General features: G+C 43.8%; 1 protein-coding gene across 1 annotated transcript in view; it reads right to left on the bottom strand.

The window, feature by feature from the left end:
• ARFGEF3 (ARFGEF family member 3) overlaps positions 1 to 27,726 on the bottom strand; it is a 171,071-nt gene that overhangs the window by 23,841 nt on the left and 119,504 nt on the right. The window contains exons 18-26 of the mRNA XM_080805657.1: positions 26,518 to 26,668; positions 24,911 to 25,231; positions 22,446 to 22,579; positions 20,409 to 20,554; positions 18,412 to 18,591; positions 11,615 to 11,759; positions 9,967 to 10,089; positions 5,305 to 5,408; positions 3,462 to 3,606 (exon numbers count right to left, since the gene is read on the bottom strand). Coding sequence (XP_080661783.1) covers positions 3,462 to 3,606; positions 5,305 to 5,408; positions 9,967 to 10,089; positions 11,615 to 11,759; positions 18,412 to 18,591; positions 20,409 to 20,554; positions 22,446 to 22,579; positions 24,911 to 25,231; positions 26,518 to 26,668 — 1,449 coding nt within the window. The remainder of the gene's footprint in view (positions 1 to 3,461; positions 3,607 to 5,304; positions 5,409 to 9,966; positions 10,090 to 11,614; positions 11,760 to 18,411; positions 18,592 to 20,408; positions 20,555 to 22,445; positions 22,580 to 24,910; positions 25,232 to 26,517; positions 26,669 to 27,726) is intronic.

A 27,726-nucleotide genomic window follows, 5' to 3' on the forward strand; every position in this document is an offset into this window, starting at 1 on the left:
CGTCCTTCTCAACACTTAGGTTGTTTTTTGTTTTAACTATAGCCATCCTGGTAGGTGTGAAGTGGTATTGCCCCATGGCTTTGATTTACATTTCTGTGATGACTAATGATGTTGAGCATCTTTTCATGTGCTCATCGGTTATTTGTAGATCTTTTGAGAAATACCTATTCAGGTCCCTTGCCCATTTTAAAATTGTGTTGTCTTGTTGGGTTTTAGGAATTCTTTATATATTCTGGATATTACAACCTTATCAGAAATAGGATTTACAAGTATGTTCTTTCTTTTTTTTTTAAAGGATTTTATTTATTTATTTGACAGACAGAGATCACAAGTAGGCAGAGAGGCAGGCAGAGAGAGAGGAGGAAGCAGACTCCCTGCTGAGCAGAGAACCCGATGCGGGGCTCGATCCCAGGACCCTGGGATCATGACCTGAGCTGAGGGCAGACGCTTAACGACTGAGCCACCCAGGCGCCTCCCAAGTATGTTCTTTCGATTGTTCTTTTACTTTCTTGATAATGCCTTGGATGCACAAAAGTCTTTATATTTGATGGAGTCCAAGTCAACCAGTTTTTCTTTTCTTGCTTGTGCGTGCTGCTCTATTTACTTTGCTCTTCTTTGTGCCCCATTTTCTCCAAAGGTCCATCATCATTCATCTCCCATCTCTCTCTCTCTCTCTCTTTCTTTTTTCTTTTCTATCTATACATTATTTTTAATTTACCTGCCCACCTTGCAGTTGGGACTGCTGGTGCTTTCTCATCCCAGGTACATGCAAATCACTTCATGTACTGCTCACAGGTGGGGAATGGTACTCACTGCATCGACAGAATCACATGCCCAGAGCAGCACACCTCTCATTACACACCTCTCTCTTCCTCCTCCCCTCCAGAGTTTCTTTTTTAAAATAACATACTAACTTTTAGTGTTGCTCATTACTAGAGAAGGGAAAAAGCATGAGAAGCTTTTTATTACATCTGAACAATTTTAGTTTTGCCATTTACAGAAGCACTGTCTGAGCCAACATTTCTGCTCACCCCTGCCTTTGGAAATCTGTGAATCTGACATTCAGATAACTGCTTGCAGGGAAGGGACTTGACTTCCCTAGCTTCATCCCAAAGGACCCAGGACAGAGAATAAAAAAAAATAGTTCACCCTACATTTTAATCCTAATACTTCTCATGTTCCTGTGAAGACAACTGTCAAAAGATGGTTGCTTTTAAATATTTCCATTAATCACTGGGGCACCCAGGTGGCTCAGTTGGCTAAGTGTCTGCCTTCGGCTCAGGTCATGATTCTGAGGTCCTGGGACTGAGCCCCGCAGTGGGCTCCCTGCTCAGAGGGGAGTTGGCTTCTCCCTCTTCCTCTGCCCCTCCCTTCTGCTCACTCTCTCTCTGACTCTCTCTCTCAAGTAGATAATAAAATCTTTTTAAAAATAAATATTCCCATTAAAAAAAATCTACTTCCACAATTTTGAATATCCCCATTCAAATTCAGATTCATTTGGTGTAGGAAGCTACACCAAACCCATGAACCACAAATATAATAAAACTAGGGGACAAAGGCTCATGAACCTCAGAATATAAGTAGTGTGAACAAACTAATTTATAGGAAATGCAGAAGCCAGAATCACATGTTATGCACCACTCTAGGGGGTATAACCAATAAAGTCTACATGGAAAACTCCACGGGACATGGGACCTCACTTTTTCCACAAATGAAGAGCAAAGGAATGAAAAAGAGTTGAAGAGGAAAATCTAGAGATTGTAAAGGACTTCAGAGACCTATCAGTCAAACACAGAGTGCAGATCTTACACCAGTCCTGGAAATTCACTGACATAAGAAAAGGGAAATGCTAACGCTGAATTTGATATTCAATAATTACTGTTAATTTTTTGGTGTGATAATGGAATTATGGTTATGTTTGTTATATTCAAAGATCACATACTGAAACATTTACAGATGAATGCTATAATGTCTGGGATCTGATATAAAATAGAGGATGTGAATGGAGGGAGGAGATAGAGTGAGGGTGTATGTGTAAATATATGTAATAGATTGGCCATAAGTTAATAGTTGAAGCTGGGTACATGAAGGTTCATTATACCAGTCTAGTTTTACCCATGTTTGAAATTTCAATAAGAAAAAAAAGTTATTTGCTTTTGGAAACCAGAGGAATAACATCTAAGAGCACATCAAATTTTTAATACTAAGTTGAAGCCTTTGTTTTCAATTCTTTTGTCTGAGCTAGCTCTGCTTCATATATAATTATAAATTGAAAGATCTCAATGAATTGATAATGTGGAAAAGTTTAGATAGGTCTTGGCTGAACTTAATCCTTAAAAAATGGGGTGCCTAGAAAAAAAACCAATGGATCAATGATTTGCATGAATGGAAAGAGGATTGATGACTGCCATGTACACAAACCATTTACAACAGTTTAAGACTGTATTATAGATAAACAACACTAGCTTCTGTTTATAATTGTCTGGGTTGGAGGTTTAAGAGCTAAGTAAGAATTCTTAACTAATCATTAAATGAAACCTCTATTGAGGAACATCTAGCCAATTTCCATTTTACTAGTTCTCTACATTAGCTATCCTTTCCTATGGTTTTTCCTTAAAATTAGTCTCAACTAGTGAGGCTTTACTGTTTGTAATCCCTATGGAAAACTGTAAATCCTCTTGCTACTCTAAGTGAATTTATAACAGAAAAATAAAACAAAAATTAAAAACAAATAAAGAACCAAATTAAAAACAACCTCTCCCCAAAACTCCTTTTGCAAGGGTTTGAATCAACCTATGCCAGTTATTAGTCCCCTTTAAGGATGTAATTTCCATTTTTAGATCTAGAACAGGGCAGGGTCGACTGAATCAGAAGACAAGCATGAGCGTGAGTTAACCCATCTGAAAATTTCCCAAAGTTACTAGACTGAGCTCTAATCCACAGGAAATTACATGGGAACTAATTTGAAACACATTCTTTAAAATTATTCTTTTAATGAGCCTTCAGTTCCACCAGTCACAAATAGATTCTCTCTTCAGTAGTGGCTTAATTTCCCCAGTCTCTAACCAAACAGTCCTGCAGGAAGTAATTATATAATGATTGTGTTTCCTAGAAGGTATTAAAGACAATTACCAGCCAATTTAAGTACCAATGCAACCACATTCCAATTTGCTAAATTATAGAGAATTCAGAGTTAGAAACTATATTTAGTGGAGTCTGCAGATCCGCACGGAGCTTGGAGGGAGGCATCCATCTAAAAAGGATGGGTTTGGAGACAAGACACCAAATGATGTTCTTAAACAGTCCATGGAAACTTTAGGTAGGCTTGTGCTGTTAAAGTTAAAAACAGTAGCAACATAAATGGGTGATCATTCTTATGATTTATAAGCTACTGAACTCAGGGCTCAAGTTTCTGGGAATACGAACACAGCAAATAACCTCGTTCAGTCCAATCAACTCACCAGTGTCATCATCAAAATCCGACAGGACCGACTCCATTCCATCCTCGCTGCTCGCTGACTGCTCCTGAAGTCTTCGAGGCAAGCTAGCAAGTCGCCCACTAAGGAATATTGGCTTCAAGGGCATTTTGTAGATTTTGGCCAGTAACTAAATAACAGAATACCAAATTGCAATTATATGTCGGGAAAAGCTGCCCTCTGGGTGTTAAAGAAGAATAAAATTGTATACCAGCAATACTGGGGTTAGGGAAAACCAGAGAAGCTCCCAACGTATGGAAGTTTTGAGGTTGTTAGTGATTTGGACTCAAACAGTAGCTCGTGAGAGGCTTCTTACCCCGTGGAGCCGATGAAATAGCATTTAGTGGAAACAAAAAGAGGAAGAAGGCTCTAGGGATACTTTTTCAGCATCTCAATTACCTATGAGTTTTACAGACTTTTGTAAACTGACCCAGGGAACCACAAAACATGTCAAGAGTTTTTGCCTGTGGGAAAGTGTTCTGTGGGGATCACCGAGAAGAGGGTCTCTAGGTAAATGGGATACCAGACTGACTTGCCCTTCCCTTGCTTCAACACCAGGGCCAGGAGGCCAACAGTAAGTGAGGAAAGGGAGGCATCTGTGGGCCAGGGGGGACAGATGAAGGTATGGAAGCAGAGCTGACAGACTGCCCTGGGTTCTTTATTCCCCTCACTGCTAGAGCCCAGCCGCCAAGGAACCTCATTACTGGGCCAAACACCCAAAGATCTTCATGGATTAGAACTGTGCCTGCTGTTCTAGGGAAAGAGTTGTGGGTGAGGCAGACAAAATTCCTATTCTGGGAATTTTCTTACGGTGATCCTTTCACAAAGAATAAATAAAATTTTGGACATAAAAGCTATAGAAAATATTGGGTGATAATAGAGTAACCAGGGTACGTGGGAGCACTGGTGGTGAGCTGGTCAATACTCAAGCTCTGATCTCTCTGAGGAGCTCGTGTTTCAGATGAGAGCCAGGAAGATAAGGAGTGTTGCAAGGAGATGCGGGGAGAGGCCATTCGAGACAGAGGGAACAGCAGTGGCCCTGAGCATTAAGGCACCATGTATCTGAGGGGAAGAAAGTCAGCGTGATTGGAGCACAGAGCGAGAGGGAAGGATCTGAGGGTGAAAAGGTAGCTGGGGTCCTGTCACGTGGGGCCTTGTGGAGGCAGCTGAGGGAAGAAGCTGGGGCTGGGGATCCTTTCCAAAGCCCTGGGACTTCACACTATTGCTGCTATCCCCATGGGAGTGGTTCCACAGACTGGAAGGGGCCTGGTGACATGACCCGCAAAGATAGGAGGGGGCAACTACTGAGCATTACGGAAGCCTGGGAGAGAAAGGGCTTCAGGAGGGAGCAACCCCTTGGGATAATGCAGTTACTGGGTTTAGCACAATGAAGGGCGCTGTTCCCTTTGACAAGTGTAGTTTCATGGGATTTCTTCACTAGATCTTGACAGAATGTGCCCCTCTTTGGTTTTCGTCTCTCTTCATTGGTGTCATCCCCACCATCCATGTCCTATCATGAAGACTTCCCAGGACCTCATGACCTCTCTCCCTATATCCTGGCGAAAATATAGAGATGATGAACAGTTTCTGTGCCTGAGTATATGTGAGAAGTTTCAGAGATTTCAATTCAATTGTGTGTACCAGCACACGCTTATTCCTTTCTCTCTCCTTCATGGGAGAGGTGGGGACAAAAGTTCCTACTCCAGATCTAAGCCCCCAATCTCCTCAGAGTCAAAGAAAGTGTTTCTCTTGGGCTTCAGCAAAAGACATTCAGGCAGGTTTTTGAGTATCATCTGAGGTGGGTTTCAGGACCTGGAGCTCAGTGTACCTGAGAGCAGCGCCTGAGGTAATCCAGGGCAGGGAGGCACAGGTCTGGGGATGTGGCTCCGGGTCCGGGGACGCAGTCTCCTATTTCTTTACAGTCCACCTCTCCTGGAAGACAGACAGACAAAATTACTCTTGTGTTCCTCCTTCAACGGGAAACCTATTTATTCACACAACATTCGCTCATTAAACGTTGGCTAAAATAGAAGAAAAAATGATCCTGAACTCTGCGACCCTGAGATGAATCATTTCAGTCATTTTTTCCCTCTGCCTGGTGTACATGCAGTTGGGAATCATACCGTTCTTACTTTGTTGGGATTAACCCATTTTGTAATTCCCCTTTTCACTAACCCATACTTTCCTCGTATTCTACCACAGTTCCTTCAGGGGCTGGCCGGAGTTCTTTTGAACCTGGGCCCACTGGAATTCCCTTCACTGTTGCCCCTGCTGTGGGAGGTGTCACTTTGAAGCTTGATGATAAAGAATAATCCTGGTGACAGGCCACGTGCTGGGCTGGAGGGAAGTGCTAGGTCACTGTCTGCTTGGAAAAGGACCCATTTGCTGCCAATGTTCAGTGCTGAACAGTGATGATAAATTAAGTCCCTGGGTAGAGTCTGAACATCTGGGGCTTGGGGATGGAGACTACTGAATGGAATTGAAATGGTTTCTATTTTTTTGTGTGTGGTACGTATCTAGAGATTTCACAGATTTGGAGAGCATCTAGATTTTCTATAAGTAAATAGTTGAGGAATACCAGTTTTATTCTCATGTAATGAATCTATTCCATACTCTTAATGAAATCATTCCACGGTACTGTTATTGTTTCTAATTGTCTACAATCGTAGCCACTAGGCACCCTCCCCTGTGGGTAAACACACCTAATTACGAGACATTAGTTAAAATTCAGACAAAGAAGCATGTTTCTCCTTAGAAAAGATAAACAGTTGTATTTTAGATCAGCGACTGGCAAGCTATTTATGTAGAGGGCGAGACAATAAATACTTTAGCCTTTCGGGTCATCCTGTTTTTGTTACAACTCCTCAAATCTACCATTGTAACCCAAAAATAGTTATAGACAAATGACCATGGCTGTGTTCCAATAAACTTTATTTGTAAAAACTATCGATAGGTTGGTTCTGGCCTGCAGGCCACTGTTTGGCCAGCCCCTGGTTTGGGTGAACATATTTTACAACATAAAAACACAGACTAGGTCAAACTCATGTTGAAATAAGCCAGTGGGAATTAAAATAATTTAAATTCATTTTTACATTAAATTAAAAATAAATTCATTTCTTAGCCTGTCAAAGTGAGCACCCCCTTTTGTTTTGTCTAACCAAGGCCACTGTGTTTCACATCAAAGTCTATGCAAATGGCGCCCCCTGGAGTCCGGGGCAGGACATAGCCAGCTTGGCAACAGAGACTCAGGTTCCCGCAGACTCCACGCCCCACACAAGTAACTACCCTTATAATTCACAGAAAAAAAAAATCCTCCACGTGCATACCATTATTCTGCATCTCTATTTGCTGCCTCTATCTCCCTCCCTAAGATAAAATCTTAAATTTGTAACTTGCTGCTAGGCATTTCCACTCGAAAGGAGTTTCACAGAAGCTCAACCTCTCCAAATGTCCAAAGATAGAATTCATAACTTGTTTTTCTCCTCCATACCTAATCTGCTCAGCTTTTGAACACCCAGAAAGGGCAACACCAGTCCTTGGAAGGGGAGCAGAGAGTGATGCTCAGTTCCTCCAGTCCAAGTCTCCACTGGAGCAGGGCCAAGCCTCACAGATCCCACCTCTACCATGAGCTGGAGCCAATCACATCCTGTCTCCTTTCTCTCTACCTGCAGCTGCCCATCCCCAGGTATGGGGGCATCAGCCTGCCAGAGTTCATGTGGTTGTATCATTCTTTACACAGAAACCTTGGGCACCTGGGTGGCTCAGTGGGTTATGCCTCTGCCTTCGGCTCAGATCATGTTCTCAGGGTCCTGGGATCGAGGCCTGCATCAGGCTCTCTGCTCAGCGGGAAGCCTGCTTCTCCCTCTCTCTCTGCCTGGCTCTTTGCCTACTTGTGATCTCTGTCTGTCAAATAAATAAATAAAATCTTAAAAAAAAATTATAAGTTATTTCTTAAAAAACTTCCCCACACATTCTGGATTCCTTGAACCTTCCCCAACTGCCCCCTTCCTTTCTTTCCAACTCATCACCTATTATCCCTCTTTTGTGGGTACCTCCAATATACCCTGTTTTTTACAAAAGCAAACCTATAGTTTACTCCACAAATTTCAAATGTCACTTCCTCTTTGAAGCACTACCAAACATCTCTTTCAGAGGCTTGTTTATTTCTGCTTAAATGCCTTTTTCCTTTTTTTCTTTTTACTATCCTCCACAAAAGTATTCATCTTACTGAATTATAGTTTTTGATTTATGTGTGTTTCTGAGAAGAGGCTGTGAGCCTCTCATAGGCGGGAAGCGTGTTTTGTTCATCTTTACACCTTCACGGTACATACGGGCTGTTGTGCCCCATGGCAGGCATCTAACTGCTCACTGAATAAGAGAATACCAGTAATGATTCGTAAATGAAATATAAGACTGTGACATAATAGCAAATGCATATATTGGTCTCTGTTCCCAGTTCCCCACACAGAGCCCCTAAAGCCCTGGTAATTTCCCAAGCGATAAGAGTACTGGAAGCATCTTGTGGTCTAATATTTGGTCTTTGACTCCAATTCCTGACACAGAACTTCTAACTCCTTGGGGTTTCCTGGATGATGGGAGGGTCTTCTAATCAAGGCAACACATGGTGGGCTCTTAGATGTGGACTGGTCACCAGAAAGACCAAACTGTGAGTAGAAGTTGAAATGTTTAGCCACTTTCCACATTCTAGGGCAGAGAGCATGGAAACAGAGTTAAAGATCTGTTCTGCCTACGTGATGAAGCCTAAATAAAAATTCTAAAAGTATGGGGTGCAGAGAGCTTCTGGGTTGGTGAACACATCTCCGTTGTGGGAGGGTGCCACACCCTCACTCAATGCGGACAAAAGCTCCTGCGTTTGGGACCCTTATAGATCTCACCCAATGCATCTCTTTGAGTATTCATCCGTATCCCTAATTACATCCTTCATTATATAAGAAAGGGTGAGCATGTTCTCCTGAGTTCTGTGAGTTGTTCCAACAATTAACCAAATCCAAAGGGTGGGCTCATGGAACCCCCGAAGTGCAGCCATGTCAGACTTGTGGGTAACCCGGGATCTACCTTTGTTTTGGCATGTGAAGCGGAGGGGGGAGTCTTGTGGGACTGAGTCCTTAATCTGTGGAGTCTGAGCTAACTCCGGGGAGTGCCAGAACTGAATTGAGTTATAGGACACCCAGCTGGTGTCGCAGAATATTGCATGGTGTGAGATCCCCACCCCCCACCCCTATGTCCAGTGTCAGAGCACTGTGAGGGTGCCAGTCCGAGGGGGAAGGGAACAAAGAAGCCACCCAGGGTGAGCTTTTCCTATAGAAGAACTGAATTTTCTACTACCTGAGACAAAGATTCACACTTAAAGGGCTTCTTGTGATGGAGATACTAAATTATTTGGTTTTTATTTAACATAGAGCAGAGTTAAAAAAAAATAAATAAAATCTGATGCTGTAGATCATAAGAAATCTTCCTCTGAAGGCTAGTTTGTAAAATCGATGAGAAAGTGGCCATGGTTGTCCTGCTCAGTCCTCCATTCTTTGGGGTATATGTAACAACAGAATGAGGCACATGTAATACATAATAGACTATAACAACAATGGTCAACACATCAGACTTGTTGCCTCTATCCTGAAACTTGCATTTTTGTCCCTGCTCCCCAAGAAGGGGAACATGAATGAAGTCCCCTAGTTTCTTTGTGTCCAGTCTTTTTATGCAAGTGAACTGTTGACTATTTAGGAAACATTTAAAAAAAATATTATGAACCTTATATTGTCCTTCTTCAAATTGTTCTTAGCCTCAGGGTCTAAGAGGACTCCCTGGTGAGGTTCTCAAAACTTTAAGACTTCAGGTCCTTCTCAGATTTTTGGTTTCACTAACTGCCCTCTCTTCCGTTTCACCCCAGATCAACTTGGGCTCCATAAAAAATCTGCTTCAGCAGGTCTAATTGTATAGCAAGGCTCTCCTTTGTTCAAGCATTGCTCAGTTAAGCAGAAAATCAGGCCTTGTATGTTTCAGAGAAGGGGGAATTTTACCCTCCAAAGAAATGTTACGATTAATATGGCCCAGGGGAAGGCATCCTAAATTTTTGCTTAGGAGGAGCTGGAAACTCAAGCTCAGGCTGCTAATTATGTGACATTGAGGACAGCAGCTCCCATGTCAGGAAGATTATAGTATATGATACTGAATATTTTAAGATTCAAAATGAAGTTGGAGTCAAGTAACATATAGATTGAAAACATGCTACACTACAAGAGCATTCCAGGAACATGATGAAAAATAGCAACCCTGGACAGAATCCAAGCTGCTTTTACAGTAAGCTTTTTGCTTCTGAATACACAACGCACACTGCCATCTGCTTAAAGCCCAGGCGGTGGGCTTACTGGCTCCAGGCGGGCAGTGGGCCCGCCTCCAGGGTTTTTCACACACGGTCACCCAGGAAAGGGCCCCCAGCTGTCGTGAGGGACGACAAGAAGACTCCACTCACCCAGTCCTTTGACAAACTTCATAAGGCACATGATGTAACTTGTGGCCGCATTAGCAAAGACCTGGATGTTGTCAGTATTGAGAAACGCTTCAAATACATCAAACACTGGAGCCTGGCTCTTTCCTAAGGGAGGAAGGTTGTAGAATATTAAGAACATCAACACTACCCTTCTGGTCGCCCATACTCCCAGCACCTTCCATGAAGTCTTGGAAAAGACCTACCACTGGAGGAAATTCCTGGCCTTTTGAGAGGACAGGGTGTGGCTCCAATGCTGTCCTTCTCAGCTTTGCCTGCAGGGGGAGCTGCAGGAAGGCTACAAATACCAGAGAGCTCCTCCGTAGGGACAGGAGGGCAAAGCCCACTAAGTGCAGCGCTGTGGCAATGGGTGCGTCTACATTGTTGGGAAACATGCAGGCCTCTGGGATTCCGCACACATAATTATATGGAAGGGAAGGTTTAGATAAGCCCTGATGTCATATACTAATTGATTCACAACTGTGCAGGGAGAGTTAACAGGCTCGAGATTGCTATCCTTAGAAAAGCTGGCTTACAAGATCGGCCGTTGGCTCACATCTGGGAACTTGGTTCTCAGAATATTCCTAGGCAACAGTGAACTGATGAGGGTGGTTCACTGTGCCTAGACTATGAAAACATGGTTTGTTCTGAACACTGGCTTTCCTCTGGGGAGTCTGGGATTTTGGTAGGTGCTAGGCAGGGGGTACTTAGATGGCCAGCTCTTAGCTGGGTCTCCAATGGGCTTCGCTGGGGAGAAACATCAGACTCATGTTGCTGCATTTTCACTCCCAGAGCAGAGTGTGCTCTGTGGGACCCTCGGGGGAGGCTGAGAGCACACGGTAGCCTGCACAGGAATTTGCCTTAATTCTGTGTCTTCTGCCCTTACAATCTGGCTTGTCCTTACCATGTTGCCATGATAATCTTAGCCATGTGATAAATCTGAGCCATGCAATAAGACTTAGCTTACCTATATGCTGAGTCCTGTGCATACCCTGTTGGGTCTCTTGGCTTGCTTTATGGGTCCCTATTCATTTCCAGCTAAGCTCAATTTCCCTAACTGGGATTCAACTGTGTTATGATGCTTTTTTGCTTCTTACTAGGAAACAAATAATGTTTGCTTTTTTGGCTTTAGGAATGAACTCAACACAGATACATACAACTGAAAAGACAGAAGTGTCAGCACTTGGTCTAATCTGTCAGTGAGAGCAGGGCCTGATAATGCTCAGGGTTCTTGGTCTGCCAGCAGAACTCAGAATGGGTGCCCCTGCTATAACAGGTCATTTCCTACCAAGAAAACACGGCTGAATGGTAGCCTGCCCTGTTGTTTAGTTTCTATTGATAGCATGAAAATTGGGATCAAGAATTCATACTTTATGATAAAAATCATCTACCCATTCTTTCCTCTCACCACCCTTATTTAATATAGTACCGGAAAGACTCACCAGAGCAAGTAGGCAGGAAAAAATAAATAAATAAAACACATCGAAGTCAGAGAGGAAAGAGTAAAATTGACTGTTTGTAGATCACATGATCTATTTTGTTTAGAAAATCCTAAAGACGCCACCCAAAACTTTATAACTAATAACTGCATTCATTAAAGATCTAGGATACAAAATCAAATACACGTTCTTACCCATGGAGTAATCACCAACCAGATACTCCTTCACCTCAGACTTGTTTCCACTGTGCACAGTTTCCAGGGCACTGAACAAGGGCCTCCATCCCGACTGGATTTGTGTGGAACACACCTCAACTAGCTCGCCAATGGATGTCACGACCTGGCAGAGGCAAAGGGGGTGGCACTTAAAATCTTTCCCCTAAAAGCAGGAGGAAAATTAATGGGAAGGGGGATATACTTCTCCGCTTCCTGTTTCTGTGAAAAAAGAAAAACCAGAATTCATCCAAACCCACACAAAAATCTCCTTAAATGAGCCGCCATATTGCATTAATTTGCATTTGCTAATGACTAATGTTGAGCAACTTTTCACATGCTTATTTGCCATCTGCAAATGTTTTGCTGTTTTTTAAAAAAATTTTTTTGTCTTCTCATTATTGTCTTTTCTCAAAGAAAGACTGATCTATTTTTAGAGAATGAATGTGCACGTAGATGGGGAGGGACAGAAGGAGAGGGAGAGAATCTCAAACAGACTCCACGCTGAGCATAGAGTCCAACATGGGGCTCAGTCTTATGACCCCAAGATCACAACCTGAGCTGAAACCAAGAGTTGGGCACTTAACTGCCTGTGCCACCCAGGCACCCCTTATCACTGTCTTTTTTTAGTGAGTTGTTAGTATTCTAGATTCAAATCTTTCCTCCAATACGTGATTTACTCTTTTTTTTCCCAGCTTTGACTTTTTAATTTTTCTTAATGGTGTTTTTTAAAGAACAAGTTTTTAATTTTGATGAAAACTAATTCATCAACTTCTCTTTTTATGGATCATGTTGGTGTCATTCCTAAGAAATCTTTGCCTAACTCAAAGGCCCAAAGATTGTTTCTAGTAATATTTGCCACACTGGTGTTCAGTTGGCCGGAGGTTAATATGGCTACCCCGGCCGTTTGATGGCTACTGTTTGCATGGCATATCATTTTCACCTCTTCTACTTTCAATCTTTGTGCCTTTAAATGTAAAATCTGTCTTTTGTAGACTGTGTATTAAAATATCTTATTGTTATATCCACCCTTACAATTCTGCCTACTGATAGCTTGGTCATTTCATGTTTTTTAACATTTTTAAAAATATTTTATTTATTTATTTGACAGACAGAGATTACAAGTAGGCAGAGAGGCAGGCAGAGAGAGGAGGAAGCAGGCTCCCCACTGAGCAGAGAGTCCGATGCGGGGCTCGATCCCAGGACCCTGAGATCATGACCTGAGCCGAAGGCAGAGGCTTTAACCCAGGCTGCCACCCAGGCGCCCCGTTTTTTAACATTTTTATTGAGATATAAATACCATATGATAAAGTTTACCCATTTATACTGTACAATTTGGTGTTTTTTAGCATATTTAGAGAGTTGTGCAACCATGACTAATCTAATTTTAGAACATTTTCTTGACCTGCCTATGCCCCCAAGCCAGCAAATGCCAGTAGTCATTCCCTCTACAGAACCCTACTCTCTGCCCTAGGCAATCACTAATTTACTTTTTCTCTCCTTAGATTTGCTTATTATGGACATTTTACATAAATGAAATAAAATGTGGGGTTTTTTTGGTTTGTTTGTTTTGGTGACTGGTTTTCATTTAGCGTAATGTTTCCAAGCTTCATTCATGCTGTAGCACAAATCGGTACTGATTTTTTTTTTTTTTTTAATTACAGAATAGTATTTTATTGTGTGGAAATACCACATTCATCCATTTATCAGCAAATGGAATTTAGGTTGTTTCCAACATTCTGGCTGTTATGAATAATGCTGCTCTGAATGTTTGTGTCTAGATTTGTATGGATATATGTTTTCATTTTTCTTGGGTACGTACCTGTTGAGGAACTCCCAGACTGTTTTCCATGGCAGCACATTTAGCAGCATATGGAAATTCCAGTTTCTCCACATCCTCATCAAACCTTACTATCTTTTTTAATGAAGTCTCCTAGGTGGTCTGAAGTGATATCTCATTGTGGTTTTGATCTGCATTTCCTTAATGACTAAAGATGTGGAGCCTCTTTTCACAAATACATATTTAATACTATTAAAATGGTCTTATTTACATATGCCATTTTATTACTTGTTTTCCACATATAATGTGTTTTTTTGTTCCTCTGTTCCTCCTTTACTGCCTTCTTTTGTGTTAAACATATTTTTAGTGTATCATTTTGATTCCTCTCTTTAATTTATTTTTTGTGTTATTCTCAAGGCTGTTGTCCTAGGGATTAGAATATACATCTTCGACTTATCACAATATTCAAGGTAATAATGACTTAATTCTAGCAAAATATGGCAACTTTGTTTCTAATAGTTTCATTTTCTCCCCTTTCTTTTTGCTACGGCTATATACATCTTTATAGTAAATAAATTCAAAAATACGGTGTTAGAGTCAATACTTGTGTAAACATTGTTTTTAAAATTAAAAAATATATTTACCCACACGCCCATTTCTTCTTGTGAAACTGACTTACTCTGTTGTTTTATCTCCTTTTAGTCTGAAGGAATTCCTTTAGTACTTCTTATAGGATAGGTCTATTGGCAAGAAATTCTATTGGTTTTTGTTTATCTGAGAATGCTTTTATTTCATCTTCATTTTTGAAGCACAAGTACTCTAAATTATTCTAAATTATTCACTTTCAATATGTTATTGCCTTGTCTTCTGGCCTTCATTCTCTGGAAAAGTAGAGTTTAATTCTATTGTAGTAACAAACTGTTTCTCTCTTGCTGCTCTTGAGGTTTTGTTTTTGTCTTAGAGCAGTTTGATTATAATGTATCTACTGTGCTTATCTTTGTGTTGATGCTAATTGGGGTTCCATTAGTTTTCTAAATTTATTTTCTGACCCTTTCCGTTTCTCATCTTTGTCTGAACTCCCATTACACACAAGCTTGACATTTTATCACAGGTCTCTAAGACTTTATTTCTGGTCAAACAATCCTCTCCAATCTTTGGAATGGATAATTTCTATTAATCTACCTTCAAGTTCCCAGATTCTTCTGCCATCTCAAATCTTGCTGGTAAGACCATCTAATAGATTTTTCTTTTCAGTCATTGCCTTTTCAACTCTAGAATTTGCATTTTTTTATAGTTCCATTTCTCTAATTAGACTGTTTTTGATCATTGCCATCATATTTTCCTTTAATTCTTTGATAATATTTATAGTAGCTGCTCTAAAGCCTGGCTCTCAACTCCAACACCGGGGCTCAAAGTCACTTTCTATTTTTTGCCTCCCCTCCCAATAGGTATCATTCTTTCTTGTCTCTTCTTTCCCTTCCCTTCCCTTTTCCTTCCATCCTTCCTTCCTCTTTCTCTCTCTCTCCTTCCTCTCTCCCTCCCTTCCCTCCTTTCTTCCATTTCCATTTCCCTCCCTCCCTCCCTTCCTTCTTTCCTCTCCTTTCCCCTTTCCTTTCCTTCCTCCCCTCTTCCCTCCCTTTTTCTTTGCTGAAAAGTCAACATTTTATATAATATATTGTGGCAATGCTGAATTCTGATTAATTTTTGAGGTTGTGTGGTTTTTTTTTTTTTTTTCCCCTAAATAAGGGGTTGGATTTATACTGTGAAATCTGTCCCATGTGTGAGGAGCCAGTGTGTCTGGATCAGTTTCTTTTTTTTTTAGGTCTTAGATTTACTATTTAACAATCCTCCCCATGTCTGAATAGGTTAGGGGTCAGCTGATGATTTGGGCAGAAATTTTGCTCAGACAACTTGAGCCTTTAAGGCTTTCATCCTCCTCAACCAATCCACATGTGTAGGTTGGGGAAAATATTCTAAGTTTAGCCAGGTCTTGTTTTTTACTTTCTGATGGGATTTGTATGGTCTATACTGCATATGTGTATGTTTCATTCAGCCAGAGATGCGTGAGGAATTGATCTAGTCTTTCTGTAAGTCTCTGGTTTCCAGGGACTCATGTTACATTTCTTATTTGATCACTGCACACTGTAACCTTAGGCTAGCAAAATTGCAGTTTCCCCTGTTCACTACTACTACTACTACTTCTTCTTCTTTTTAAAGATTTTATTTATTTATTTGAGAGAGCAAGGGAGAGACAGAGAGTGAGCACAAGCAGAGGGAGTGGCAGAAAGAGAAGGAGAAGCAGGTTCCCTGCTGAGAGAGCCCGATTTGGGGCTGGATCATGACCTGAGCCTAAGGCTTGATTGACTGAGCCACCCAGGCGTCCCTCTCAGTCTTCTTTAAACTGTCCCTTATAGTGGAAAAGCTGCTGATTTTCTAAGTTAGCTTCACACTAGTCAAACTACTATACTAGCCAATAGCTTGAGAGTAAGGATGATGGGGACAGTGTTTGGCAAGAGGTCACGAACTTCCACTGTTCTTAAGCAAAGTTCTGGCAAGAAGGATTTCTAAGCATAAATGCTACTCAATTTGTTGTCTGCCCTTGGTCAATTTCCAGAAACGTGAAACCATTGATTTTGACAATTTCATCTTGTTTTATACTTGATTTTTGTGAGGTAGCTTCATTAACTTTTTCATGCTGCCATAGCCCAAATCCCTCCAGTTCTAAATCCCAAATCCCTCCAGATCTAAATCTTTCTTTTCTTTTTTTTTTTTTTTTTAAGATTTTATTTATTTAGGGGTGCCTGGGTGGCTCAGAGGGTTAAGCCTCTGCCTTCAGCTCAGGTCATGATCTCAGGGTCCTGGAATCGAGCCCCACATCGGGCTCTCTGCTCAGCAGGGAGCCTGCTTCCTCCTCTCTCTCTGCCTGCCTGCTTGCGATCTCTCTCTCTCTGTCAAATAAATAAATAAAATCTTTAAAAAAAAGATTTTATTTATTTATTTGAAAGGGAGAGAGAGAGAATGAGAGAGAGAGAGCATGAGAGGAGAGAGGTCAGTGGGAGAAGCAGACTCCCTGTTGAGCAGGGAGCCCGATATGGGACTCGATCCCGGGACTCCAGGATCATGACCTGAGCCGAAGGCAGTTGCTTAACTGACTGAGCCACCCAGGTGCCCCCAGTTCTAAATCTTTCTGAACACACTGAAGCATAGTTATTTTAAAGTCTGTCTCTGATGACTCTGGATCCCTGGCTGAGCATGTGATTATGTGTGTGTGTGTGTGTGTGTGTGTCTATTTTTATTGTTTTTCTTTTTGTTGTCAGTGACATGTTATTTCCTAATGAGCCTGATTATTTTTGACTGAATGTGGACACTACATATGCAAATCAAGAAATAATTTGAATCCTTGGGATGATGTCATCTTCTGTCAGAGAGTTGTTTTGTGTTAGGGCAGAGGCTCCAGAACTTGCAAATCATCTAATCTCATGTTAGGGATTGGGATTATTTAAAGTTGGGGTTTATTTCCTGGTATGATTAGTCTATTTAAGTTTCACTCTTCCTCCTAATATGTCCCTTTCTCTTCATGGCTCTGTCTCAGGATGTCCATAAGTTACCAGACGTGGTGGGCCCCAGATTCCAGTTTTGGTTAGTTTCTCAATCTTGCAACCTCCTTCTCTGAAATAAGTGGATTCCCTTTTCAGGAAATGTAGCCTCCAACACCAGGCACAGACTCTGGGTATTCTTCTTCTCCTAGACATTCGCCTCAGTTATTCACTGCGTTATGTTCCAATATCTAACAATGATTAAAAAATTTTTTTTTAAATCCAACTTTTCCTGGTTGTTCCCTGTGGAAAGTTGATCTGACCTACTTAATTCACTATGACGGAAATCCTCTAACTTAGTCTTTAGGCATTAACTCACTTTTCATTTTGCTTTCTTTTGTTTCATTAAACTTACTTGGCATTCCTATTTAATATTTTACAGGAAGGATACCAACATTTCAATTCTTTTCAGTCCTGACTGTACCATCTGTTATTCTAGCAGCTTGCTCTGAGTATTGCCTTGTTTCCCTGTGTGTTTTGTAATATTTTGGAAATACTGTGAACTCACATATCTGGGAACTTTATTTGTGGGATTCTTTTATGGCCCAGGTTGAAATGAGTTCCTCTGGGGGAATTTCTGTTGCTTTCGTGTCATGTAGTTTTTCAGACTACAAAGGTGGTGTAATTTTATACGCTGACCTGCTAGGAGGGATAGCTTGTAAATTTAAATCCTGTAGAGTTTTTTTTTTTCTTGTTTGTTTGTGTTTTAGTCTCTATGAAGAGCCAATGTTAGAGAGAGGTTGCTACCATCCACAGGAGGGTGGTATTGAGTTCATTTCGAATTCAACTTTGCTCTGAATGAACACCAGTCTTACACAGTTTGCCCTGAGATTGATCTCGTATTCCTGTGGCCTCAAGGATGTGCTAAGCAGACCTCTGCTTCACCCAATGGCAAAGTCTCTCATGGCAAAAGCAGGCTTAGGCCTCTACTTAGTGCTCTGGCTTCCCATGGTTACTTAGTTTTGGACACCTTAGTATTCTTGCCTTTCTTGCCAGAAAGGGTCAATGCATTTACAAGGAATTTTTAAACCTTTATTTGACCTTTTTGGTAGGTTTCAGAGGCAGAGGATCTGTCTGTGTTCCTAGCCCACCATTATGATATGAAGTAAAGAGTGAGTTTCCTTACTGTCTGTCTCCTGGCAGAGGGTATTGTAGTGATGAAGAGTATAGGTTAGGTATATTGAAGTATACACTGGTACAGCTAGATTGCCTAGGTTCAAACCCCGGGACCACTAATCATGAACCATGTATCATCAGCTAAATTGCTTAGCCCCTCTGTCATGGATTCCACAAAGGACTACTGGAAAGATGAAACATGCAAAGACCATAGAGTAGGGCTGGCCAGGGCACTCAGGAGGGGCCGGCTCTGATGCTGGTGATGCTGACTTCCACACCCCACTGACCTGGTCTTGGACGTCCTCATCACACAACTCCAGCTGCATGATACGCTCAAAAGGTCGGAAAAGTGCTTCATTAAAGTGAAAATGAGGTGGCTCATTCCAATCAGTGAGAACCTCCGTCAGTATATCATGGATGAAGGAAACAGCCTTCTGAGACACATGCCTTTCCTTATGGCAGGCGGCCTGCAAATCCAAGGGAGAGTAGAACACCATCAGGACTTTACGAAAGTAAGAAAATGGTTTCTTAAACTCCTAACCCACTTCGTTGTGGGGAGGTAGAAGCAGCAATTCTGTTAATGTAAAAATAAATAAATAAATAAATAAATAGAAATAAAAATAACTCCAAGGAATAAGTATAGATGAACAGCACACTAAAGTTAAATTTTTAATAATTTAACTAAAGATCACACACAACTCTAGTTTCACCTTAATATTTTTGGAAAAATGAGACTTTCCAGTAATTTCCTTTTCATTTTTCTTCTTGTAACATGACAGTTTTCTTGGGTGGTAAAGAACACATGGACTATAAAGACACTGGAACCTAGTCTGGGAACTGCCTCTGGTCTCATTCTAGCCATGTTCTGAATATGATCAGAGGTGTCACCTGTCCCTCAAGGAAGTGGGCCAGTTGCCCCCAGGATGGTCTAACTGGCTCACATATTTGTATGCATGCCCTTGTGGCGCCCTCTCTCTCACTGACCTTGCTCTTGGATGTGTGATCTGCTTTGGACAAAGGAAAAATACCAAACATTGTATCAGTAGAGAATTGGAAAGTAGCTCTGATTTGGGGTTTGCCCTCTTGCTTTTCTTGGGAATCCTAAGAATACCACATGAACGAGCCAGGGCTAGTCTGCTGAAGGGAGAGACACCATGAGGAGAGGCCCCCATGTCCAGCCCTCCTAGTCAAGGCTGTCATGAACCAGCTGACGACAGGTGCACAAGTGAGGCAAGAAGAGCTCAGCCAAGCCTAGCTCAAGCCAGCTCAGATTTCTGACCCACAGTATCAGGAGCTAAATAAATGGTGGTTGTTTTATGTGGCCAGATTTTGCCACATAATGGTTGGTTGTAGTTTAACAGATAAGTCATAAGCCCTGTTTTTCCATGACTAAGTTGTGATTTTCTACCCCTTTTCTTTACTAGAATGTTCTCAGTTTAGTGAATTAAGTTCCACAAAACACTTTATTTGATGATGTAACTCTGCCAGATTAATACTGAAGAACTAATAAGAATCGTTATTACTGAAAAAGGAGGCAATAATTTTCCCACCAACTGAGAAGGAGCCAGTCATTATGTACTGAAATGCTTAGTTCATAGGATATAATTTAACACATGCACTACTTTGTATGAGAGTGAAAGGGGTCCTAATATTAATTTTGTTGGGAAAACTAGGGCATATAGTTCACCTACTTACAGGATACTTCCCAGAGTACATTTAGCTCTCAGAAAAGAGACTGGCAGAACAAGAGGCATTGTTATAATATGTATAAAAGTGAAACTCCTGGGGTGCCTGAGTGGCTCAGTGGGTTAAGCCTCTGCCTTCGGCTCAGGTCATGATCCCGGAGTCCTGGGATCCAGCCCCACATCGGGCTCTCTGCTCAGCAGGGAGCCTGCTTCCCCCCCTCTCTCTGCCTGCCTCTCTGCCTACTAGTGATCCCTGTCTGTCAAATAAATAAATAAAATCTTAAAAAAAAATAAAAAATCAAAGTGAAACTCCAGACTTAGGCTGAAAGTAAAGCATAAAGATCGGAAAGCCAGCTGTGGGAGGTACTTCGCCAAGTCACTCGACTGTAAAGAAAGACTGGGGTGAAACCAAGGTGGGACTGCCCTTTGGGGGTGATTCTCTAGATGCCCAGATGTCGTATCGAGACCTGTGACGTCTGTGCCCGGGTTGGGGTGGGGTGGGGTGGGGTTGGGAACCTTAGCCTTGCTCCCAGGCCATGATGCTCTTCGGCCCCGCCCCACATGGAAAGCCCTGTGCGGGGTCGGCTGCAGGGGCTCACCTCCACCAGGTGTGGGGCCACGAGGCTCCAGCAGCGCATCACATGGAGCAGCGGCCGCGACTTGCTCCGCACGATCCTCAGCATGGCGTCCCCGAGGCGGAAGAGGTGGAGGGCGCTCTTCCGGTCTTGGGTGGATTTAACTTCTCCTAGAAGAAGGCAAGACCATAAAAGCCATAAAGCCCAAACACAGGGGTAGTTCGGCCTGTTCTCAAGCACAGAGAGGATGAAAATCAAAGGGGATGAAAAATACTGAGGGTGGTAGGATTAGTCAATGTGGGCCAACTGAGGGAGGAGAGGACCCAGGGTTCAAGAGGGAGGAGGGGGCTCACCCAGCACCTCTCTTATGGGCTGCCATATTCCCAGGGCCTGTGGGGACAAGTGTGAGCACGGTTTGTGGAGAAGGGGGAATGGCCTGGTGGTTAAGCAGGAGGGGTGGGGACTCAGTCTGCCTGGGCTCAGCTCCTGGCTACACCATTTAGTAGCTAGGCTATGTTGGACCAGGAATTTCTCTCTCTAAGCTACATTTCGTGTAAAAGTGGGGCTAACAGCACTTACCTCTTCAAGTTACTTGAAGGATTAAATATGGAGATCCTCACAAAGTGCCTATCACAGGGCTGGGCACATACTAAACATCCCCTGCTGTTAGCCATTAGCATTACTGCTGTCACCGTGTCATCCACTTTGCCAACCCTTAATGGCACCTTGGAAGTGCTTACCAAGCAGGTCAGGCCCCTTTCTACTCAAGGACATACTTGTTGAACCTGCTCTGTCTTGCTTCAGTGTAATCCTTACCTCCTCCGATCTTTTGCTACTGCTCTGCCCTGTCACCTTGGTCTTCTCCCTTTTCATCACTTTCTTCCTGCTCATTTCCTACTGCTTCTCCTATATTGCTTACAGAATGCTGATCATTATCTTGCTCTTGCAATCAGACTGCTCTTTTCTAATTAATCTTGCCATAGCAGATAAACTTCAAAATGACAGTAATATTATTACCAACTCACCTAAGACAGTGTAGCTGGTAAAAGATGGAGGCAGCATTTTAACTCCTATCATCCCAAAGCAAATGCCTCCTCCTCCCAGCTGCCTCTTCCTAACTCTGATCCTTGCTTTTTGGTAAGCTGAGAGCTTGCTAATTTTTCAACCCCAAACACTTTGAAGGTGGCCCCCAAGTCCAGGGCTGCTCTGGAGGTGCGAGGGGTCTGGGAAGTTGGCGTTACAGAGCTAAGGTTTTAAAGTCTGTTAAAAACTAGCAGGGAAAGGACTGTGCTTCTCAAATCAGAATCTGCAGAAAGGATCAAAAGGCTAAATGCACACACTTAGAACTTCAGATTCCTAAAGATGGGACCTCAAGAAGCTGTATGATCCAACTTGCCAGTACAGTGTGCCCCCAGCATGTAGTTCTGTGCCCCTGCCCAGACCCATCGGGACAGAGGCTCACTGTTTTGGCACGACAACCTTGGCTACTGACGGACCATTGCATCTGTGAGCAGCCTACCACCCGTTTGGGACCCTTGGGCAGCTCATTACAACTGTGCTCCCTTCAAAGTCCTCATCAGTGAAGACAGTGACATTGACCTATCGTTAGGGATGTGCCTCGACAGCAGTTTTTCTAAGAGTAGCAGGCAGCTTCTCCCCCTTCCACTTTTCTCTCCCACCAGCCTCTTGTGGAATCAGGAGCTGCTTCTGCAAGCAGCTGAACTGAATGAAACACGAGACATGGCTTGTGATACGGGGAAGGGGGTCCCACCCTCATGGGAACTACCTGCACCCTGAGTAGCTACATAATTTTCTCTATCTCAAGCACAAAACTTTGCAGACCCACCCGGCACAGCTCCAGTGGGAAGAGGGGCAGCACTGGCTGCAGCAGCATTTCCCCCAGCATGCCTGAAAACTGATGACAAATCTGCACTAGACCTTAGCCAGGGTGACCATGTGTGATGAGAATGGGGATTCAAGTCTTCAGGTGGGCCGCTGCTTTCAGAGATCCGGGCTGCTTCCTGCTGATCTCATGGCATGGTTCTTCTGGGAAAGAATTACCTGGCATTGCCAGAGAGTAATCCACCGTATCTGTAACAGAATGGAAGAGCTGGGACTGGGACGCTTTCTTCAGCTGGTAGAGGAACCCCCCCAAAGCCATCAGGTTCAATTTGTCTGTAGCATCTTCGAAGAGCCTGGAGGAAAGAAACAGATTTTTTACTTGGGAACAATTCCACCAAGTCTTTGAGGTAGAATGATGATGGTAATTTTGTTAACTGTGAGTAATGAAAATGTGTAAAACTGTGAAGAAATGTGTGTTTTGCTTCTCTACCTATTATTACTGTGTATAAGTCTGCTCGAACTAGGAGACTTTCATATAAAGGGCACAGACCTTTAAAAAAAAAAAATCTTCATTTCCGCATGGCTTAGCTCAGCCATGCTGGGCACTCATAAAACATTTGGCCAGAAGCTGAAACTTGGCAAAGCATCACCCCCTGAAACTGAGTAACTGGGAATGGAATCCTTAGAATTAGCTTTCACTTCATAAACTAGAAAAACCCATTAAGTCAATCAAGGCTTTTGCTGGGCTACGATTGATGAGTCTAATGCTGGGTTTGGTCTTCAGAAGGATACAAAACCAAAGTACACCCCAAACTGTAAGCCCCCTGGGGGTGGGCCTAGTTTAATTTTTTTTTTTTAAAGATTTTATTTATTTATTTGACAGAGATCACAAGTAGGCAGAGAGGTAGGCAGAGAGAGAGGAGAAAGCAGGCTCTCCACGGAGCAGAGAGCCCGACGCGGGGCTCGATCCCAGGACCCTGGGATCATGACCTGAGCCAGAGGCAGAGGCTTTAACCCACTGAGCCACTCAGGCGCCCCAAGGGGTGGGCCTAGTTTCATTATTGCCTCTGACTCATACACCCAGCACCCTGCACGCAGTGGGAGCTCAAGTAGCTACTAAAAGAACAAATATTTCCTAACATAATGGACCTCGCAGGTTCCTTTTGTTTTCTACTCTGCTGGGCGCAGACACTTCTAGTGGAAGGAGAAGGGGAACACAGGTAGCAGGGCTTGGAGAAGGAGCTGAGGCTCACTGGAATTCAGAAGGCTGGCATCCGATGTGGGTTTCTAGGGCTGGCCTTCCACTGCTCTTCCGTCATCTGCTGCTTGCCCATCAAATCTGTGCTTACGTCAGAAGGGCAAGCAGCCCGTGGGCTGTCACATGCTGAGCAAGGGAGCGGGTCTCCAACAGGAATTGAATACGGAGTCCCTTTTGAAGAGGTTATATGAGATGTACAGGTTTTAAGATGGGAATTAGTAGGTTAAGCATTCACAAATGATGGAAACAAAGACTTTTTCCTTGCTATTTTTGTAAATCCAATTTTACTATCATTTAGTGTCTGCGTCCTATTAACCATTTCTTCTCTCTCATTGCTAGGAAAAGAACAGCAATGAATATTATGCCCCACTGGATGCTTGCAAACTACTTTCCAGATACCAACACACTTTCCCAGCCACCTTGTTGCATAAGCCGGGAAGAGAACACTGCATGGAGTCTCAGCGTAACTCTTTATGCAGACATGACCTTGTAGTTGATTAGTGTCAAAGCCAGGAAAGAACTCAGGTGTTCTGAGCCCCCGTGAGTGCTGTTCCACTTTCCCACTCCCTGGCCTCGGGCTCCCTGTATAAACTTCACTGCCCTGGGGCTGGGGGCACAGTGACCCACCATGGACAGTGCAGTGTGGTGGGACGACATGTGACGGTGACGACCAGCAGCAGGTTCAACACCAGGAGGTGTTGCCACTTGGGGCTGGGGTTATTGTTGAGTTTTTCCTCTCAACCTCAATATGGTTAAAGAATGTATCACCCCCGGGACTATAGATAATAACTATCATAAGAATAATGGGTTTTTGGTGGCGCCTGGGTGGCTCAGTCAGTTAAGGATCTGCTTTCAGCTCGGGTCCTGAGCCCAGCATCCTGGGACCCAGCCCTAAGTCAGACTTCTTGCTCAGTGCGGAGCCTGCTTCTCCCTCTCCCTCTGCCTGCCGGTCCCCCCTGCTTCTGTTTTCTCTCTCTGTCAAATAAATAAATAAAATCTTTTAAAAAAATAATGGATTTTTACGATTTATCAAGCTCTGTCTTAAGTGCTTTAAGTGTAGTAATTAATTTAGCCTTATGACCACCCTGGGAGAGGCTGACTTTATGGTCTTATTTGACATGAGGCAATCAGGGCCCTGGGAGGTGAACCTGCCCAAGATGACAAGTAAGTGCAGGGCACTAGCCCCAGGGAACCTGCCTCCAGGGCTCCGCTCTTAGTCAACAGACAGCAGTTCATTTTAAGTGTGGGGCCTGATGGGAGACAGAGGTACGTTTGAAAAAAAACGAAAAAAGAGGCTTAAATGACTGGCCAACACATCTAGTTGTCCTGGGAGTGATTTGAGAGGAGAGACATGGGTGTGGAGTTGCCCACTGGTGCTCTGCAGGGAGCACTCCTCTGAGGTATGAAGACCCCGGGGCGCTCTTACCTGTCAGCCTGGGTGGACAGCGTGAGCACGGCCTTGGCGGCACTGCTCCCGGTCATAAGGCTTCCCCCACGGAAGTCAGAGGCCCGGCCTCGGCTGCCTTCCCTGACCAGCTCTTGGATGGAGAGGGGCTGGATGATGGGGGCTGTGCTCAGGGAGCTCTCTGGCTCTAGGCTCTGCTCCGGGGCCGAGCCCTCACACTCTGGGTCCCCGAGGAGTCCGGAGCCCCCTGACGCCTTCTGGGGCTGGCTGATGGTCAGAGGGGGCTGAGAGGTGCCGTCGCTGAAATGCGTGTGCTCCAGCGTGCCCACGTACTCACAGACCCTAGACAGAGGCGCAGACAGACAGCTCTTAGGCCACATAGCTCAGCAGGCCAGCTCTGTATATCCCACAGTGAGAGAAAGAAACTCCACCCAGCTTTGCAGTACCCCCTCTCCCCAATTTCCTTTCTTCTCTTGTCAGAGCAACCTCTTCCTATCCCTGCTCACTATCCATATTATTTTTCTTTTTTGAGTTGGACTAGATGACTTGGAAGTGGGGTAAGGATTCCTCAGACTGCCTTCCGTGCTGGGAGGAAAGGTGGATAACAGAAGCTCTGTTCGTCCAGTTCCATCCCGTCCAGCTTACTGGCTTATTTGGACTTGGGCTGCCTGAGGGAGTTTTCCCAGGGGGCCCCCTCCCCTTCTCTCTAGTGCTCTGATGACGACTTGGGAAGCCCTTCTTTAAGATCCCAGCTGGAGTGTGCATGTGCCTGGTAGGCCCGCCAGCCACACCGGGCCCACTCTCCAGGGCTCTGCCCAGCCATGTCCCGACTGGCCTCAACAGCATCTAGTGCTGGTGTTGGGGTGGCGCCCTGATTGTGGCAAACCCAGAGAAGCATCACAATGTAGGGGATAGCTGCCAACTTCCAAACTGTTCGTGCCCAACAGACCCTGGGGCTAAGATGGTTCATAAGAGGCCCGGTAACCCAGAGAAGTCCAGTTACTGGTAAAGACCATCCCGGATAACCCACTCTTGTGTTCTATGCTCAGGCAATTTTTTGATTCCCTATCAAATGCTCTGGTGCAATTTAAGTCATTTTCTTTTTCCTGTTTTGCCTGTGAGCACAATGAAGAGCAGTAGGACGCCAGCTCCCACGCTGAAACCCATTTGCTCCAGGCTGATTCATACTGGCTCTTTCACATGTTCCCCCCAAGACGGGGTTTGCAATCCTTGAATGACCTGCATGCTTCTCTCTTTGAAACCCAACAGACACTTACAACTGTATTTGCTTTGAGGGCATCAAACTGAACCCAGATTTGGCTGGGGCTCTGGGTGAGGTCTAGGTGCCTGGGCCCTGCCCTTGTCTGCCCCCCTGCTGCTCTTCCAGAATGGAGCTCGGTGCAAGGCATCGGGCATGCACTGAGAGGGCAGCGAGGAAACAGCCTGGCCCCTGCCCCATGCCTGCACCATGGACACTGCTTCTCTGTCCCAGGTCAGCCCAAAGCCAATGCCTGCAAGACATGCTTTTTGTCTCAGTCTTGTGAGGACTGTGGAGAGATCATTGCTGTTTCTGCCTTACAGGTACTGTGAACTCAGTAACTGATTGGGGTTGGGGGATCATCATGCACCTGAACACGTGGGGCCAGCAGTCTGGGTTGTGGCTTCCCATCTCCAGGCCTACGCTGAGGATGGCGTCCATGCACAGGACGTGGGCGGTGTGCAGCCAGACCCCCTGCAGCTTCCCGATCTGCTCCAGTTTCTGCTCTACCTTCAGTTTCACTGTGCCGGAAAGACATTCATTAACGTAATGGTCCAAGACAGGGCCAGAGAAGGATGAGAGAAGGTATAAAAAGGAGAGAATGGGCTGCCATGCAAGAGCAAAAGGGAAACAGCAGATGTCACTGGCAGCCAGCTCCTCAATAGCACATCCCTGTGGTCCAGTGTGCAAGCTACCCAGCCCTCAGCCCCTCGGACGCTGGTGAGCCCAGTTTGGCAGCCTCACAAGGTGGACGGGTTCTCAGCTGGTGGCTGCAGTTCTTCCAGACCCGCCCATGGGTTCGAAGTCAGTGACAGCAGTGAGGATAGGCTTCAGGTGCCCACCCCAGCTAAAGCTGTTTGCACCCGAGCCCTTTCCCACCCGTGTGCTCACGCTGATAAGACAGAATTCCTGGTAATCTGTGATTTCTCTGAGGTTTATTTAACATCACAGGTTCATGGTGATGATCATCTAAAGTATATGTATAGGTATATATGCTCTGAGCCCATGATCATCAGATCATTTCATTTCCTGAGTTTACGTTTATACTTATGATCTTCAAATAACACTTTTTAAATTGTAGATAACTAATGAGAAAGGATGCAGAGGGTAACTTAATATGTCAATTATGCAAAATGCCAAGGCAAGGCCCAATGTCAACATCCTCCATGAATAAAGGTATCAACTCATTGGAAGATGGGTCCAGTGGGATACGTGAAGGATGGTCTAGAGCCTAGAAACACAGCACGCTCACTTTAGAGGAGCCAAACCATATTCCTGCTGTGAGAGGCAAACTGAGTTTTAGCCAAATGTCTTTGTCGTATGGCTGTGATACTGATTTTTTTTATTTGTATATAACTAGGACATCAATTCTGGTTTTATAATTTTTAAGAACTTTAAATGTAAGGATTTTTATGTAATTTATGGTTGTGCATATCAAGTATACATACTAATCGTCCACTTCATTGGCTAACCGATTTTCACAAGTTAAAAATCAACTCTTTCGGGAGTTCACAAAGCTCAGGTTTTTCTCTTACAAGAACAAAGCTTTCCTGAAGCCTCTCTCAGGGATTTCCTCCAT

This window comes from Martes martes (genome assembly GCF_963455335.1).
Source record: "Martes martes genome assembly, chromosome: 6".
NCBI classification, from domain to species: domain Eukaryota; kingdom Metazoa; phylum Chordata; class Mammalia; order Carnivora; family Mustelidae; genus Martes; species Martes martes.